Source organism: Brachyistius frenatus, unplaced genomic scaffold (genome assembly GCF_029030835.1).
Source record: "Brachyistius frenatus isolate BFR_SWC_R1_liver_20210118 unplaced genomic scaffold, ASM2903083v1 Contig_22, whole genome shotgun sequence".
NCBI classification, from domain to species: Eukaryota; Metazoa; Chordata; class Actinopteri; family Embiotocidae; genus Brachyistius; species Brachyistius frenatus.
The window spans coordinates 558,264-576,972 of record NW_027210621.1 but is presented as its reverse complement, the minus strand read 5'-3'; the positions used below and the strand labels follow the sequence as shown (position 1 = coordinate 576,972).

Sequence of the window (18,709 nt, the reverse complement as noted above, 5' to 3'; positions counted from 1 at the left end):
CCTCTCTGAGTTCAGTCTAGGAAATAAAAAGCCTTGAAACGGCCTCAGTGTCATAATTGAAGAAAAAAAATACAGATCAGTCTGTTGCCATGCGGTTGAAAGGTGCTGTGTGTGTGTAGGTGTGTGTGCGTGTGTGTGTGTCTGTGTGTGTGTGTTTTCTGCTCCTCCTGTGAACCTGACGAAGGTGACGTCACTGAATCTGGAAGTGATTCGCCCAGACTATGATGCTATTGGCCACAATTCAAGAGAGGGTGTGGGGTGTGTGTGTGTGTGTGTGTGTGTGTGTGTGTGTGCGCGCGCTCTCTCCCAATGCAAAGTCAACATGGCTGTAGCGCTCTGTAGCAGTCTCATGATGAGGTCATTTCCCCAGAGTTCAACCCTGAGGAACATAACAGACATCCGTCCGTTTCCATCCCTCCTCTGTTTTTTTCACCCCCCTCCATTCTCCCACCTTTCTCTTTCTACCTGTGCCAGTTGCTTACCTTGAGTTGTATGTACAAGTACATGTGTGACCCACCTTCGTCCAGTCATTCCTTTTGTCCCCTCCTTCATTCCTGAGCTTTAAAGATTCTGTCATTCCATCATCTTATTATTTTCTGTCTTTTCTCCACCTCTTTACTTCTTCTATGGTAAATGGTAACTGGTCTGTACTTGTATAGCACTTTATCACCTTTTGGTCTCAAAGCGCTTTAACATGGTTTTCCCATTCACACACTAATGAGACAGATCACCATGCAGGGTGCTGCCATCAGGAGCACATTCACACATCGATGGTACACCATCGGGAGCAACTTAGGGTTCAGTGTCTTGCTCAAGGACACTTAGGCGTGTTGACAGGAGGAGCTGGGGATCGAACCACCAACCTTCTGATTAGTGTTCAGCCCACTCTAATGTCTGAGCTGCAGCCTCCCTTTACGCTTCTATTGTTGGGCTATTATAGACGGACGGACGGACAGATACTTTATTAATCCCGCAAGGGGGATTTTTTTTTTTTTTTTTTGTGCTACAGCAGCATGTAGAGGTACACATGACAGAAAAAAAATAGATTTTAAATATTATTATTATTTTTTTTAAATGCACATTATATACAAATAAAAATAGAATAATATTAAATTAAAATAAACAATATTGCAATAAATTAAACAAACAAACAGTGCAACAGTGTTATTGATGTGTGATGGATTGGGCCAGAGCTGAACTACTGTCTCATTACTAAGTCTTATTGCAGTGGGCAGGAATGATCTCCTGTATCAGTTCTTGTGACAGTGGAGCTGGATGAGTCTCTTATATTATACTTAATACTTATCCTGTCAGTGGTTTTAATGCTCTGACTGACCAGTGTAAGCAATGTTTTGTGTTTAATATTCATGACACACAATGCATTTAAAAATAAATAAATAGATATTGTCATGATAACAGTCTAACCTTTGGTGAAAATACAGTTCTTACTCCCATTGGACTAATGTGCTCTGTGCACAATTTCAATGTCTATTGAACAGTGTAGTGCTCCACATAGATATTACATATCTGTGTATTAGACACCTGTGTATTACATACCCGTGAATTACATACCTGTGTATTACATACCTGTGTATTACACACCTGTGTATTACACACCTGTGTATTACACACCTGTATATTACACACCTGTGTATTACACACCTGTATATTACACACCTGTGTATTACACACCTGTGTATGAGCGTAGCACAAATCCAAACAGCTTGCGCCACTTCTCCTCGTCGTCTACGTTACGTTACAAACGTGCCGAAATGCAGACGACAATCTCTTTGTATTGTTTCCACAGTGTATTAACGACCCGCGTTTAAGTTTCCTGTGATAAATCACCACTCAACTGACAGCATGGTCGACATATTTCACCTCCACAACGCTCAACAACTCTTTGTTCTTCCGGGGTCAAACACCTGACCAACAGGTCTGTTTCACGGAGCTGTGAATATCAGCACAGCGACACCTGGTGTCCACACGAGGAATAACAGCAACAGTTATCGTTATTCCTGCCACGTATTTGGCTCCTACAAGAAGTGAAGAGTAAAAGAGGTGAGCGGAACCAACATTTAATTAATGTGGTTTTCACCAAAATAACGCAACATTTCTTAAACTACAAAAAACTATACTAGTAGCATTTTGCTAAACGACCCAGCACACAGGCTAAATTAGTGCAATTACATATTGAGTTATCATTTTTAATCTGCACAAATAGTAACTCTAAAAAAACATGTATGCATACACAGATAAAACTATACTTATAACTATACGTTTACAAAGCACTGACACATTTTGTGTTGCTCTAAAATATAATTTTTGAAGGCCATGCTACAGTTTTTAGCATAACTTGGTGGCTTGAAAGTGACTTCCTGTTTACATATTTGATATCTTTGAACACTTCTTCAAGTGTTTCCTACCTACGGTTTACACAGTATTAGCTAAGGCCTTTTATGGGTTCGCCTGAAACTAACTAGTGACTTATAAAGCAGTTTCTACATTCACTTGTGAACAGCTGTGGCTCCATCTTTACTGATACCTCCCCACCAGCCCCACAAGAAGAACTCCTTCAGCATGAAATTATTCCATTTCCCTGAGGTGAGCCAAGCTGAGAGGATGAAGACCACAAGACAGGCAGGCTGGGAGAGAGCGAAGGTAGCTTTAGAAGCTGATACTCACAGGAAAGACTCATTTGTCACCCTTGTCTCAAAGCCACATGCGATTGCCAGAAGTGTGTGTGGTGGAGCAGGAAGGATCATGAGACTGTGATGCGCGCTAATTTTGATGGTGGTGGTGGTTGATGGTGATGGTGATGTGATGGTGATGGTGATGTTGATGGTGATGGTGATGGTTGATGGTGATGGTGATGTTGATGGTGGTGGTGGTGGTGATGGTGATGGTGATGGTGATGGTTGATGGTGATGGTGATGGTGATGTTGATGTTGATGGTGATGGTTGATGGTGATGGTGATGTTGATGGTGGTGGTGATGTTGATGGTGATGGTGATGGTGATGGTGATGGTGATGGTGATGGTGATGGTGATGGTGATGGTGATGGTGATGGTGATGGTTGATGGTGATGGTTGATGGTGATGGTGATGTTGATGTTGATGGTGATGGTGATGTTGATGGTGGTGGTGGTTGATGGTGATGGTGATGGTGATGGTGATGGTGATGGTTGATGGTGATGTTGATGGTGATGGTGATGTTGATGTTGATGGTGATGGTGATGTTGATGGTGATGGATGGTGATGGTGATGGTTGATGGTGATGGTGATGGTGATGGTGATGTTGATGGTGATGTTGATGGTGATGTTGATGGTGATGGTGATGGTGATGTGATGTTGATGGTGATGTTGATGGTGATGGTTGATGGTGATGGTGATGGTGATGTGATGGTGATGGTTGATGGTGATGGTGATGTTGATGTTGATGGTGATGATGATGGTTGATGGTGATGGTGATGTTGATGTTGATGGTGATGATGATGGTTGATGGTGATGGTGATGATGATGGTGATGGTGATGGTGATGGTTGATGGTGATGGTGATGGTTGATGGTGATGGTTGATGGTGATGGTGATGGTTGATGGTGATGGTGATGGTTGATGGTGATGGTGATGGTGGTGGTGATGGTGATGTTGATGGTGATGGTGATGTTGATGGTGATGGTGGTGGTGATGGTGATGTTGATGGTGATGGTGATGGTGGTGGTGATGGTTGATGGTGATGGTGATGGTTGATGGTGATGGTGATGGTTGATGGTGATGGTGATGGTGGTGGTGATGGTTGATGGTGATGGTGATGGTTGATGGTGATGGTGATGGTTGATGGTGATGGTGATGGTGGTGGTGATGGTTGATGGTGATGGTGATGGTGCTACAGGTCTGGCCAAAAGATCTGCTCTTATGTTTGTTCATCTCCCTCTCTCCCCCCCTCTCTCCCTCCCTCTCTTTCTCCCCCCCTCTCTCTCCTCCCCTCTCCACCCCCCTCTCTCTCTCTGTCTTTGACCACTAAATGTTCTCTCACTTGAGGTACATGGTGATTATGTGGATCCGCATGAAGACATGTCGGTGACGTTATGAAGCACTGAGCAGAGTCTAAGTTTTTGGTTCAACACAACTCTGTGGCCAGCTGTTACCATAGCAGTTTTGGGGACTGTGTGTGTGTGTGTGTGTGTGTGTGTGTGTGTGTGTGTGTGTGTGTGTGTGTGTGTGTGTGTGTGTGTGTGTGTGTGTGTGTGTGTGTGTGTGTGTGTGTGTGTGTGTGTGTGTGTGTACATGTACAGTTGGGGAGCAGCGAGAGGGACAAACTCATTTGTCACCTGCGGTTTCACATGTCTGGGATTGAAATTGATGACAAATCTAAGAGGTGTGCGTCTGTGTGTGCGTTCATATTTGTTGGCTAGTGAGCGGGTGATGTCATGCATGAGAGCGTCTTTTTCTCACACTTTATGAAGCCAGCTATGCCCCTACAGACTTTCGCAGTTTGCTGACATTGCAGGCAAAGAGTGCGTCTGTGTATACACGTGCATGAGTGTGGCCTGAGTGCTTTTTTTTTTTTTTTTTTATTGCTTTCATTGGACGTTTGCTGCTGCAGACCACAGAGAAACACTGGCATTCAAACTCCAGCACGCACGCCTGCCATCCACCATTATGATGCTTATTGCCTCCGTGTGCTTGTGCACAAAAACATGGGCGTCCACTTGTGTGTGATGTTTTTGCTCTTTTCGGTTTTGAGCTGCAAAGAAATTCTCCACCGGCAGGCCTGTTAGAAAGTTTGAGACGTAAACTGGACGGACGGCGAGTTTAATCTGCCGTTAATCAGCTCCTCGGAAAACTCACCCAAGCATCAGACGCTGCAGATTGCTCTGCCTCTCCCAGTAACTCCCTCTCCGTGTTTTTCCCAGTCATCACTTCACCCTCTCCCCGAATCACTCTTATTTCACCCCCCACCTGCTTCCATGCTCCCCCCCCCAATCATCCACAACCCCCCCCCCCCCCGCCCCCTTCCTCTTTTGTGTGTGATGCTGAGAAGCCCTCAGGATTAAATCTAAGTCTTTTGTTTATCATCTCAGCTATTACTGCTAATGCTGGCTCTGCCCCTCTGCTGCAGTATGTGTGTGTCCACGCATGCATGTGTGGGCAAGCTCTCAGATCAAACACAGCGTAAGACGAGCCCATAAACAAGCCTTCAGGACCACTTAGGGTTTTCAGGCGGAGGCAGTGTTGAGGGGGCACGCGGAGGGGGAGTTAGGTACAGAAATCAGCTGCTCTGTTTATGTACCTTTCAGTGGTGATTACCGGTCCAATCTGTCTGTTTAACGGAGGAAATATCATAGCCGCGCAGAGTGTGTGTTTGTGAGACCGGGAGATGCATGTGGTACAGTTGCAGTGCGGAGGGCTGGAGAGGTGCCACCGAGTTGCGTGGAATCGGAGCGCCGCTGCGGCAGTTAAGTGTTTATTTACTCATACGTGCGGCCCTAACTGAGGGGAGTGAAAGCAGAGGAAGCAGACGACCACCACACGCCAGAGACGGAGAGAGCACTGAGGATATGTGTGTCAGACGTACTGTACAGCCTTGGCACCGGCCTGTGTTTCCACACAGCGCCGTGAAGGCTGCGTACTGTGCGTGTCGGTGTGAGTGGGCGCGCGCGCACACACACACACACACACACACACACACACACACACACACACACACACACACACACTGGCAGGTAGTACCCAGCATGCAGGAGGACATCTATTCACAGAGTGGAATATTCCCAGAGATGAATGAGCCACATTATACACTCCAGATATTATTTTCATTACATTACAGTGAGAGATTGATTGAGCCATTTTCACATCTTGTACTGTTCTGAGTGTCGTTTAACTCAAAGTGTAAATAAATGCTTCTTGTGGTGTTTGGAGTCTCTTGAATAAAAGCCGATTTCTCCTGGATGGGGAGAATGTTTGTTTCCACATGCGGCCACTAGATGGCACTAGAGCTACACAAATTCCCTCTCAATAGATGATACTCGTGCAATAAATCATCTCCGTGGTCACGTTAGAGCAGCTATAACGGTTGTCTAAATTAAACCAGGCATCTGCTGCATGTTTTCACGTCACATAACTTGAGATTGAAGTAAATTCTCCAGCTTCTTTTTTTTGGTTGTCATCTTTAATCCCCCCGCGGCCACCGGAAGTGCTAGATAAAGCCGAGGTTGCAAAGTGCGTCACAGGGCTTTGCTGCGGAGAACACACGGAGCCTGCAGTTCCGCACCGACACTCTCCACCTTCATCTGTCTGCACGAGAGACCCGGAGCTCACGTCTCCACGTCAAGCATGGTGAAGATTGCATTTAACTCGGCTCTGGCGCAGAAGGCGCTGGGCAAAGAGGTGCCCGCTGCAGAAAAGGTGAGATATACGGGCTTTATGTCCTGCGTCCGAACCCCCGGTGGCCGATTTGAGCCTCGTAGCAGGCCTGCACCGGCCGCGAGCGTTCAGCGGACACCGTGGACTTAAATCATAATAAATGTGAGGATTCATGTGTTTATTTATGTATTATCCCGCGTGAAAGGCCTTGCAATGTGATATTTATAGAGTTGTAGATATTTTTGAAGATGCATGGAGTCATATTGCACCTGATGCGGGACGCGGAGGGACCGCCCATCTCCTACACAGCTGCTCTGCAGAGGGCAAAGATCGGTGGGATTAGAGGATTGTGAAATCAAAGCTCTGTATACGTTGATGTTGATATTGAGTGCATTGGATCATATTATAATTCGCTTTAGAAGTGCTGACAGTATTGTGTGTGTGTGTGTGTGTGTGTGTGTGTGTGTGTGTGTGTGTGTGTGTGTGTGTGTGTGTGTGTGTGTAGGATCCTGAGCTGGCCTCTGCTCCTGGGGGCTCTGAGGGCTCCACAGGTCGCTGTCTGCTCACGCTGCTCGGCATCGCCTTCATCCTCAGCGGGCTCATCGTGGGGGGAGCGTGTCTCTATCGATATTTCACCCCCAAGGTGCGTGTGTTTACATATTAGTATGATTCGTGACGTTGCGATTACATACTGTAACAGGTAATATTCGTATAATCTGCATTTCGAAACGTATCACAATACATAGAGATGTAGCCTACAATAATGGGATGTAAATGACATTTCTTTCCCACATTTAAGTAACTGTATAGAAAATTCTCACCCTAATTTTTAAGAGGTATCAACTATGTACAGTAACTGCATTGTCCAGGGTTTGATTTTTGTTGCATGATGTAACTTTTTTTTCTCTGTGTTTCTCATCTGCATCAGCACTTTTCTTTACTAATAAAGATAGCAAATTAAAAATACATCTTGTATAAGCCACATGCCTACAATAGAAGTGCTGAGATACGGACTTTCTTCCAGACAGGAGTTTATTTTCAGACATTAGTGGCTGTACTTTCCAGTCAAAGTGTTGCTTCACTGAGGAAACATTTATCTATTTGGATCGAAGAGCTTCCTCAAATCTTCTGATAGTTTTTTTTCATAGCCAAGTTGAAACCAAAAGAAAATTCAGGAAAATAAATGTCCTTCTTTTGTCTCTTTGACCACAGACGTGCAGCTCTCGCTCACTTGTGACTTCAGAGAAAGTGCAGACGCCACCTATTTGAGTTTGAACTGTGTTCAGTCTCATGTTAATTTTATTGTGTGGTCTCAATGTACACAGTCGGGGTGTTTTATAATTAACATTAGGCCAACATGCCTCATTAAACTATAATTCATTAAAAAAAAAACATTAATTCAAATACAATTTTTTAAATTTTTAATCAAAGGAACTTGTTGCCATGAGCAACCGTTTTATTTACCTGAAATGTCTGTTGTTTGCTCAAATGCCAGCTATACCATTGTATTGACAATGATATATTTTTCATCACATTGCAAAATATATCCAGTACCAGTGGTACTTGTACTTGGGTATTTTTTCATTTTATGCTACTGTATACTTCTACTCGGAGATCTCGAAGATCTTGTACTTTTTACTCTACTAGTCTCAGTGTCCACTGATAATCATCTGTCTCAAAATTTTGTGATTTTGAATTTTTCGGATGACCTGAATGATGAAATAATTATTTTATAGGTTGAGGATATTCTTCTTCTTCTCAAGTTGAATAAACTATTTAAAAAGCCACTTGGATCAGATGGAAAGTCGATCGTCACAGAGCAGACAAAGAACAGTTTTATGAGCTTGTTGACCTTTTTAGATTCAGGTGGTTCACAGGACAGCGACACTAGAAATATATGATGATCTTAGCTCTTTTAGATGCATTATTGTAAATTAAACTAACCAATAGTATGTAAAGTAGTTCAAGTGACCACAACATTAAATAACTATAGTAGTAAAATGCATATTATCGCAGTGTGTACTTTTACTTTTGATACTTTAAGTACATTTTGCTGATAATATTTCCACAATTTTACTTTAGTAAAGTTTTGAAAGCAGGACTTTTACTGGTATTTATACAGTTAAGTATTAGTATTTTCACTTCAGTAATTGACCTGTATATATGATAATACTTCATCAACCACTGCTCAGGACACATTACAAAAAAGTACATTAAAACACTGAAACAAAATTCAGTCAAGTACTCTTCAATGTAGCTTTAAGCTTAATTAGTGCTTCTTTACAGACCATGACCTGTCTGTGTCATGATTGAAACTGAAGGAACCCAACAGCTGTGATCTGGCAGCATCAGGCTCCACAGCTGCTGCAGCAGGATGGGAGTTTTTAAACTGGTGCAGCGACAGAGCAGGTAGACACAGCGGAGAAACTGCTGGCTGTGTGAATCCACATTAAGACCAGTTCAGGTACTTGTGGTTCCAGATGCAGACACTTCTTTTACCACTGATTACAAATTCCACCGTACCTACTATAGATGGCACATGTTTTTTTGGGTGTTTTTTTTTTTTATCCTGTGTGTGTGTGATTCAAATGTTTCAGTTAAACTCCTCACAGGATAAAAAAAAAAAAAAGATATATGACTAAATAACACCTTAAATTTGTTAATCCCCATTTTTTTTTGTCAGCCAGCCAACTATACCTAGCTGCTGTTTCTGTCTTCATTCATCTTTGAGTGATTTATTTGCGTGATCCCTCTCCAGAGGCTGTATCATGGCGCGATGCAGTTCAGCGACATGTCGGCCGGAGGAGAGAGCCAGCCGTACTACCTGCCGCGGGTGGAGGAGGAGGTGGAGATCTCTGACAGCATGGCCGTCATCAGCGTCCCCCCTCCCCACTTCAGACCTGGAGACCCTGCCTACATCCTCCATGACTTCAACAGGGTGAGGACGGGGAACACTCAGTCTCTTGATTCAGTGCTGCAGATGATTTCTCCTCCTGCTAAGGTTTGAATATGTTGACAATGACATCACGTGTTTGTGAGTAGAAGTTGACGGCGTATCTGGACCTGACTCTGAGGACCTGCTTCGTGATCCCTCTGAACACCTCGGTGGTCCTCCCCCCTCAGGACCTCATCGACCTCTTCTCGCAGCTCATGGTGAGTCCGGTCCACTCAGCGTCTTCACATCTAAGAGCATCTGAGCATTCAGCTGGGAGACACACTCACAGCTCTCTCACTCAAACTCATGCATGAGCTCTGATATAAAGGACCAAATATTACCTGGTGAAATCCAGGGATTTATAATCAATCCACAGATTGTCTGAGCTTTAATCCTGTGCAAATCTGTTAAATTGTAAAATTCCAGCACACATCACCTAGAAAGGCTTTTTCTCTTTCCTTTTCTTTATACATGTGACATGAAGCAGGTGTCAGTAGAGCATTACTAGTCGGCTTAAAAGTAAAGTTGTACTCTTTAAACCCTTTAGTAAACAAGACTAAAGCTGTGTCCCAAGTCCACACAACTGTATATCGTTATTCTGCTATCTGTATGACCTCCTAATAGACTGCTAAAACAACTATAGATACACAAATCAACATACTGACAGGAAGCGATACAGTATGTGGGATGCCAGATGGTATTGTTGGTGGGTGTTGCAGAAATTAGCACATTTCCTCATCAAGCATGAAATTGCTTAAAAAAATGCAGAAGTTTGGGGATGATTCATAAGATTATACAAAGTCCTGCCCACTCTTAGTTTTCACACTCCGCTGTTTTCCTCTTCAATTCAATTCAATTTTATTTATATAACGCCAAATCACAAGACAGGTTATTTCATGGCACTTGACACATTGAAGTCCTTACAGCAAGACGTTACAATATTATACAGAGAAATTCAACAATTCCCACATAAGCTTGGGGGGGGGGGGTGGGGTGGGGGTGGGGACTCCTCTTTAAGGGAGAAAAACCTCCAACAGAGGGAAGGAAAAACTCCCTCTTAACAGGAAGAAACCTCCGACAGAACCAGACTCAGAGGTGGACGTCCATCTGCCTCGACCGGTTGGGGTGAGAGGAGAGCAGAGAGAGAAAAGGAAAGCATTGAGATAGAAGAGAAGAACTGTTGGTGGAGACGACAAGCGCAGGGCAGAGACATCGTCACTCGAAGTGTGATCTGCTGTTCTTTTGAAGAAGTAGTACAACGATGTACTATGAAGGTTCCTCTTCTCTTTCTTCCAGTCTGACTCATACCGCAGCTACCTGGTGCACGAGGATCTGGTGGTGACGGAGCGCATTGATGACATCAAGCCTCTGGGCTTCTACATCCGCCGGCTGTGTGATGGGAAGGACACGTACAGGATGCAGCGTCGCTCCACCCTGCCAGGTGCCGACGTGCTGAACACACAAGAAAACTTTTTTATTATGTTATTTACATATGTAAAGCACACACATGTCGTTTGATTGTAGGGCTCCGTTATGATGCACCGATGACACTTTATAATGGAAATATTGTTATTAATTTTAAGAGTTTTTTGTTTTAATTCCATATCATATAAAGTATGGTAATACCTGCTCTGTGTCGTGGTCGTCCCAGCTAGCTAACGTCAGCTGACTCCAGCCTCTACACTTTAGCTTATCCAGCTGTGGTGACGTCGTTACCTGATTCAGACTTAGACTTAGAAAGGCCCGAGGCATGTGGACAGGACAAATGGGACTACAACTAACAACCGAAGAAGAAAACGAGTCAAAACAAACCGACCTAATTCACATTTCAGTCTGATTGAAGAGAACTGTATCAGATGTGCATGAATATTGTTTGTGTCTTGGTGTTTGTCAGGTGGAGGCATCCAGAAACGCTCCGCAGACGAGTGTTTCACCATCCACCACTTTGAGAACAAGTTTGTGACGGAGACCCGGATCTGCAAGGCTTGATGGGAAAGCATGAACATCGGCCAAAGAGAGAGAAAGAGAGAGTGGCAGAGAGAGCCCGAGTGACAGAGAGAGAGAGAGAGAGACAGAGACAGAGAGAAGGAGCGAGTGTGTAAAGGAGGGAACAACTTTCAGCAGAAAGTTACTTTTGTATAAAACTTTTTTTTTTTGCCTCCTCTGCTTTAAATCTAGTGTTGAGTGAATTTAAGTTCCAGCATTAAAGCCTACCCCCCCCTCCCCGCTGTATTCCCCTCAACCTGCACAGGTCCTCGCTCTCTTGCTCAAGTATTCACTAGCTAGTCTTGTACTGATAACTTAAGTCAGCCTGCTAACTTCACATCTACTAAGTTTTCTTTGTTCTGTTGTTTATTGTTCTGTTGCTGTATCTTCCTGCAGACTGATCTTCTTGATGTTACTGTATTACAACATCCAATCACCTCCAGACGAGATTTATTAGTCGTTCTACTGAATATTCTAGTGAACCTGAGGAGTCATCCATATCAGACCTGTCTTGTCGTGTCAGCCTCTTGTCACCACTCTTTAACGGGTTGCATAGAGCAGCTCTGACAGGATATACTGTATGTTAGGGTGTGATAAGTGCACAAGTCAGCATGGAACATGCTTGTCATTGACTTTATTAGATGGTAACAGAGATGCACAAGACTGGAGCTCTCGGTCACCACTTTTGTAGATATTTCCCAGAGTGCCCTGCTGCTCCCAGAGGCCTCTGCTGTCCTGCAGTGTGATGATTTAGTGTAACTAATGGTCTGATGAGCAGTCCTCCAGCACCCTATATGAGCAGTTTTTGTGTTTGTGTAAAAACCTCATTTGTGACTTGAAGGCTGAACTGAAGGCGTGAATAAGCTAAAGGAAAATTCCACCAAATTTGAATTTTAAGCACTTCGTTTTCTACTTTTGAGTTCTTATTTATGAATTTGTAGTTTCATAAGATGATTTTACCTTCGCTGAGACAGCTGTGATAAACACGAGAGATAAGTTTTGAAGAACTAAAAATTCTCAAGAATCTGCGTACATTTGTTTGTGTACAATACTATTGAATTTGGAAATCCCTGAAGAAAAGGTTATAAAAAAAGAAATGTCTTTGCTAAATAACTTAAAACTCATTCTCAGTGGTTTCCTACTTGATGCCTGTGCAGAGAGACAATCAACAGGAAATGAGCTCTAAAGATGGTTTCTGTATTAGCTTTTTAACCGAATACTCTAGAAAATTAGAAAACAAACAATGTTGTGTGCAACTACTGAACCGAACTTCACTTTGTTGTTGAATAAAGTTGCATTTCTTTACCTACTGAATATTGTGGCAGTTTGGTTATTGTAGCACCAGTGAAAGACAACACTAACCCTTTTTCTCATCGCTGGTTCAGGGGTTTTCCTGTTTTCTGCATTTCTGATGCTCATTGGAGACGTTGGCACTAATGACAGTTTCATCTTTTACAACAGAAACAGCCCACTCTTCAAAAGGGTCATGTAAATGTATAAAAAAACATGTTTTAATGAAATAAATAGGAAAAAAAAAAAGATCCTTTTGAAACCCTCATATTTCGACATTTTACACTTGTGTAGGAATACACGGACTTCATCTCGGGTTTTAGTGGTTCAGATTTCGCTGTTGGTCCTTCGGCAACAGTGACAAGAGACGAGTCTAGTCGTTCTCCAAGTTCTCTCTTCCAGTTAACCGGGACAGGCGCCTGTTGAAAGTCACGCTGTCTGTTATCTCTGCCTTGCTCAGGCGTCTCCAGAACTCGTGTGTTGAGAAGTAGTAAATAAGTGGGTCCAGGCTGCAGTTCAGGCTCGCCAGGCAGAGCGTGAAGGGGTGACATCTCAGGATCACATCCCTGAGGCTGCAGCTGCTCAGAGCGTTGGCCTTAGCCAGGAAGTCCAGGGGCATAGTGACATGGTAAGGAGCGAAACACACTAAGAAGACTACGGCACAGCTGAGCACCATCCTTAGCGCCCGCCGCTTCTCCCCTCTGTCGGGAACAGCCTCAGCCCTCGCCTGCTGGAGACTCCCAGCGGTCATACATGTGCAGGCTAACACCAAGATGAGGGGGATGATGAAGCCGAACAGTTCTGCAGTGATGAGGAGGGTCCAGACTGCTGGAGTGCTGACAGTCCTCAGAGGCAGCTCTGAGAAACACACCGGGTCTGATCCTAGGGTTGTGTTCAATGCAGCGCTGGGGTTCCTCAGCAGAGGGAACGGCAGACAGCAGAGACAGACCAGCATCCACCCGAGACCACATATGAACCAGTCTCCTTTCCGCCTGGAGGACTTGTACATGAGCGGGCGCATGATGAGCTCACAGCGACGCACACTGACGCACACCAGGAAGTAGATGGAGGCATACATGTTAACATACTTGAGGTAGAAGCAGATCATGCAGACAGAATGACCGAAAGGCCACGTGTTGTTCTGGTAGTAGTAGATCCGCAGAGGCAGGGAGAGCACCTGAGGAGAAACCAGGGAGTCACGGTGCTTGCAGGAGAAGAAATACAGAAGAAGAACACTCATCTCACGTTTGGATACTTTGCTCTTATTGTGATGCCAGATTGAGCAATTCGCTGCTTTTATTGTTCTCAGTGAATTGAACAGTTTGTTGGCCAACAACAAAATAAAGTAACAATTCCAATAACCAGTTGTTTAAAGGATTATTTCACATGTTTTTAAGCCTGTCCGACTGTAAAAAAGTGGTCGATAAGCACTTTATTTTAGAAACTAAGAGAACTTGAGTCTTATTTAAAACCTTGAGTCCACTGAATGGTGCTTTTTTTTTTTTTTTTAAAGTTTTTAATTAATATCTATTTTATAAAATCCATCCAAGAAAAAGAAAATTAGCTACATAAAACATTATGTTACAAATCTTTAGTTTTCATGCAGTTTAGAGGGGGAGAGTGTAACTTATTTTCTGTGGCTACAATTAACAGATGTCCCTTAAACGCCTGCCAGATATTGCTAGATGTCACAATTTATCAATGTTCCTAAAACCCCTCATACTCTATCAGGCGACATTAGGCGGTGGTCGGCCGGACACAGAGAAGCTTTATGTTACTGCACCTGGTATGAGGCCAAAATGCAAAATAAGGCTTTTCTAATTTAAGCTTGGGTGGACCACCAGATGTTAAGCATTTTAAGACAGATGATAATGTGGATGTCGTGTGTATTGAATTGTGGTACCGAATGACAAGGCATTTTTCCACAGCAAATAATACCAAAGCATTTAAGTCGGTGCCATAAAGAGCACCAGCCCAAGTAAATTGTCCATACTATTAGCGTTAAACACTCTGCTTTTGCTCCCCGATATAGTATTAATAAAAAGAATATAAACAATCGATAAATAGTTTAATATATTTAAAGGTCAAATAGTAAATACATACTATAATACACTTTATTGTGGTCGAGTTAAAGCTACAGAGCAAGACATTCAAGCCCTTCACACCATGCTGATTAAACCTGTCACCACCAGTCAAATGTCTCTGTATACGGAATATAAAGTGTTTACACTATAAATAGTCTTTAAATCTGATCTGTAGTGAGACATTGCCGCGCTGGCCTGGTGAATTCATAGTGGACATCCTCTGTGAGCAGAGCAGACTTCCACCAGTGAGCCAGATAACTTCCAGTTTGGCCCCGATCGAACTTGAATTTGGGATAAAATAGTTTAATGTGGCTGCTCTTCCAGACCTTCGTAATGTTATCGGACCAAATCAATCAAAATTGTGTTCAAGTGTGTCCACTGTTTTACAGCCGCAACAGTAGCGACGGACAGAATAAGCCAGTAGTGCAGCCTATGATGTGCCAGCATTGCTTTAGCAGTTATTGTTACTGGCAGAGGAGGTAGACAAAAGTTACACAACACAAGGTTTAAGAATTTAACTATCATCATATAACTACATTATAGGGTTTGAAACATTGGAGCTCTACTGTAAATGCTTGTTTGTGGGGTCCAAGTGTTAAGTGATTAATAGAAAGATAAATAACCCAAAAGACATGGAAGGATTTTTACCTGCAGCAGGTCGGCCATAGCCAGGTTCATCATGAACACTATGGCCTTCTTGGTTTCTCTGATGTAGACCATGAACACCCAGAGTGCCAGCACATTACCCACCAGGCCTGGGACTAAGATCACACTGTACACCACTGCATACACGCGGTGCTGGTACGGCCTGAGATCGGGACTGCTTTCACAGCTTTGGTTACCAAAGTTCATCTTCACGTCAATTGCTGTCAGGAAGTTTTATATCAGGAAACCTGCTCGTAGTTGGGTGACGGGTTGGTTGGAGCATCCATGCTGTCCATTACAGTGAGGAAGAGGAGGAGGTGCCACCACCTCGCTGCCTCATGCCCGACTGAGAAATGATGTCTTCTGGTGAAGTTTGTGTCCAGAGGTATCAGCTGTCGGTGTTTCAGGCTGCCGTCGCCCCAGAGACCATGTTGTTCTGGTAGAAGAGAGAAAAGTGGGTTATTTTAAAAGGCATTTTAGTAAGAGGTGAAAAATGTGTCCAGAAAGAAGAAGTCTGAATGTTGGCAGCCGTGTCACCTCTTAGAAAGTAGTCCTGTCTCTGCCTGCGCTTCTTTGTACAGTCTACAATGAAGTGGAAGATGAAGTGGAAACACTACAGTACTCTGGTGACACAGCTCTAACTGCAATAAACTGACCACCTGCCACCTGCCCAGTGCATGCTTGGATGAGCAAAAGCAGGAGGCTGTTTGTTTATGAATCAGGTTTTGATGGCAGCAAGTTTTGCATGTTATGCAGATAGCCAGCAGGTATTCTGAAAGAACCTTTCTCAGTCAGGTACAGATCAAATTTATCGAAATCAGACACTCAAACAAACCGGCAACTGCCAGGCACGCCTCGACAGGTTACACAGTGTGTTTTAACAATGCATAACATTATAGATAATTTGTGATTCCAGCTTCCTGCAGTGGGCTTTTACAGAAATATGCAATGGTGTTGCTACAGTCTCCCACATACGACAGCTCAGCATCTCTACCTGCAGAGTAGCCGACAGTGAGCCGGTGTGAAATACCTTGCAAAGCATTTCTGAAACCAGTGTGGTTAACATAGAGGAGGCGAGCTGTTCACAGGTCAGGCCGAGACATACCGGCCTTCTCTGTGTTCACTTAGATATGATGAACAACTCTTCTGGTGGTTTTCAAAACTGAAGTGACACCCACATGGTGTTTTCTGACACATTCAGCAGCACAAAATGAAAGTAATTCAGATTTGAAAAACCTTTCCGGTGACCTTAAACCGAGATGAACTTCAGACAGGAACTGTTACTTCAGATGGAAACACAAAGTGATGTCTGAATCTCAGCTTTAAACTTGTAGGTGTGATACACCTACACTGTAAACATGAGCAGGTTTATGCTGGTGCAACTCGGAGTTTATTCACTTGCTGCTGCAACTGTCAAAACTGTCATCAAGACAATTTCTTGCTACATTTTTTCATTAGCATGCCACTGCCTCTATCTCTTATCTTGACTGGCAGCCCAAAGTCAGCGATGTAGGACACACCAGCAGCACATGAGCTTTAAAAGGAGAGAGAGAGATTACCATAATTCTTCATAATGAAGACAAAGGCCAATGGAATTGAACAGGGAGGATTAGCAGCATTGTCCATGGCCATAAAACTCTTATTGTATACTTGTTAGCTGCACAAAATGTACTATTTGAAGTCATTCCAGTTACAATTTTACAGCCCTTAAAAAGAAGGAGATTTAGCATGAGCTTGTCAAACGCTGTGAGGGCCAGCACAAAGAAGGTGTGGGCCAAACTTGGCCCATGGGCCCAAAATCGGGCTGTTGTGATGTTGTGGACTGACGATGCTTTAGGGCAAGGGGCTCCAACTTTTTTTCCCCAGAGAGCTCCTATGACGTACAGGTGGATTGCGATGGTTGGAGACCTCTGCTTTAGGGCGTACCGTATTGCACGCTGAAGAACAGTTTCCCATCAAAGGCATGAACGAGCAGTGAACTTTCAGAAGTAAAGAGGGGATTTTGCTTCTCAGCACTTAGACAGATTTCCCAGTAGACTTTAACTCCAGTAACCGCTGAATTTGATGTTAATGTCTTAATGTGACTCTCCTCTTTTTAATCTGTCTAATTGATCTCACAGTGACGACCAATCAGCGTGTTCAACACTCATTTCCTCCTCCGCCAGTCACAGTAGATGTATCTGTATGCTCAATGATGACCCAGCAAAACCATCGCCGCTGGGACGTCCAGGAGCTTCACATCATCTGACAGAAACAAGTTTGTATGTATTTGGAACGGGTTGATATTTGTGTAAATAAATGAGATTTGAGTTCAGCTCAGTTTTGGGTTAAAAACAGGGTTAGGATTCAGGTTAAATCAAACTTCTCTAAAACACAGCAGCACCCCGACCTCAGCATTGAGCAGTTTCACTCCTCTGACCTCGCCAATGGAAACACATCGTTGTATCTGCTGTGATTCACCTCTCTGTGGGCCGCTGGCGCGTTACCGCTTTTCCACTCACACATGACATCTGCCGCTGTATGCGTGAGGCATACCAGCACCCAAAACGTTGGCCGAGAGCACCCACCCGGGTCCCTCCACGTGTGTGCTGTCCCAACACACAAGAACCACGCCATGATCCCCTAAAAGTGCACTTACTTGGACACTGAGAGGGAACACACATACAGACACCCTGACTCTGGCCAACACACACACACACACACACACACACACACACACACACACACACACACACACACACACACACACACACACACACACACACACACACACACACACACACACACACACACCCTCCACATATCAGACATTCCTCACACTACAGAAACATACGAGGTCCCTCACGAGACATGACTCCACTCTCAAAACATCCAGCAGTTATTAACTCACTCACTGCTTCTCTGATTATCAGCTATAACAGTGTATTCTCTCACCTCAATCTTCAAAGCCGTCGGGTGAAGCATCAGTCAACACACTCCTCCATCGCCTCCCTTCTCCTCCTCTAACACACTTCACTGTCTCTCTCACACTCTTTTCCCTCTCTTTATCTCTTGTTCTGCCTCACACATTGATCTCTCTCTTCTCTCCTGTTACGATTAGTCTCTGTATCTCCTCTCTGTGTCTCTCTCTGCTGTGCTGGGGATTTTCTCTCCCTCACAGGGTTTCCTGTGAGTGAAGGGGTGTGGTTTACAATAAGTTTTGACACCATGACTTCTGCTATTACACTCAAGGCCACTATTTCCTCATGGACGGCCTCTTCGGGTGTGTGTGACTGATCAAAATACTGTGACATATCAAAAGATAAGAATCAACAGTAGAAAAACAGAACCCAAACTGCTTTTGGTTTCAGATAATGTGATGTTTTCAGTGACTTAATAAAAGCTGAAATTGGATGCTAGAGTGTG

At 43.9% G+C, this 18,709-nt stretch overlaps 2 protein-coding genes across 2 annotated transcripts; one reads left to right on the top strand and one right to left on the bottom strand.

The window, feature by feature from the left end:
* Window positions 1-6,030: 6,030 nt before the first annotated feature.
* LOC138619958 (integral membrane protein 2A-like) lies at window positions 6,031-12,599 on the top strand. Its single transcript, XM_069696796.1, has 6 exons — window positions 6,031-6,406; window positions 6,870-7,007; window positions 9,123-9,302; window positions 9,407-9,517; window positions 10,596-10,740; window positions 11,194-12,599. The coding sequence occupies exons 1-6, from the start codon at window positions 6,335-6,337 to the stop codon at window positions 11,286-11,288; spliced, it is 741 nt and encodes a 246-aa protein (XP_069552897.1). The 5' UTR covers window positions 6,031-6,334; the 3' UTR covers window positions 11,289-12,599.
* Window positions 12,600-12,875: 276 nt separating this feature from the next.
* Window positions 12,876-18,408, bottom strand: gpr174 (G protein-coupled receptor 174). Its single transcript, XM_069696794.1, has 3 exons — window positions 18,239-18,408; window positions 15,308-15,740; window positions 12,876-13,752 (listed from the first exon to the last, which is right to left on the bottom strand). The coding sequence occupies exons 2-3, from the start codon at window positions 15,509-15,511 to the stop codon at window positions 12,949-12,951; spliced, it is 1,008 nt and encodes a 335-aa protein (XP_069552895.1). The 5' UTR covers window positions 15,512-15,740; window positions 18,239-18,408; the 3' UTR covers window positions 12,876-12,948.
* Between the last annotated feature and the right edge of the window lie 301 nt (window positions 18,409-18,709).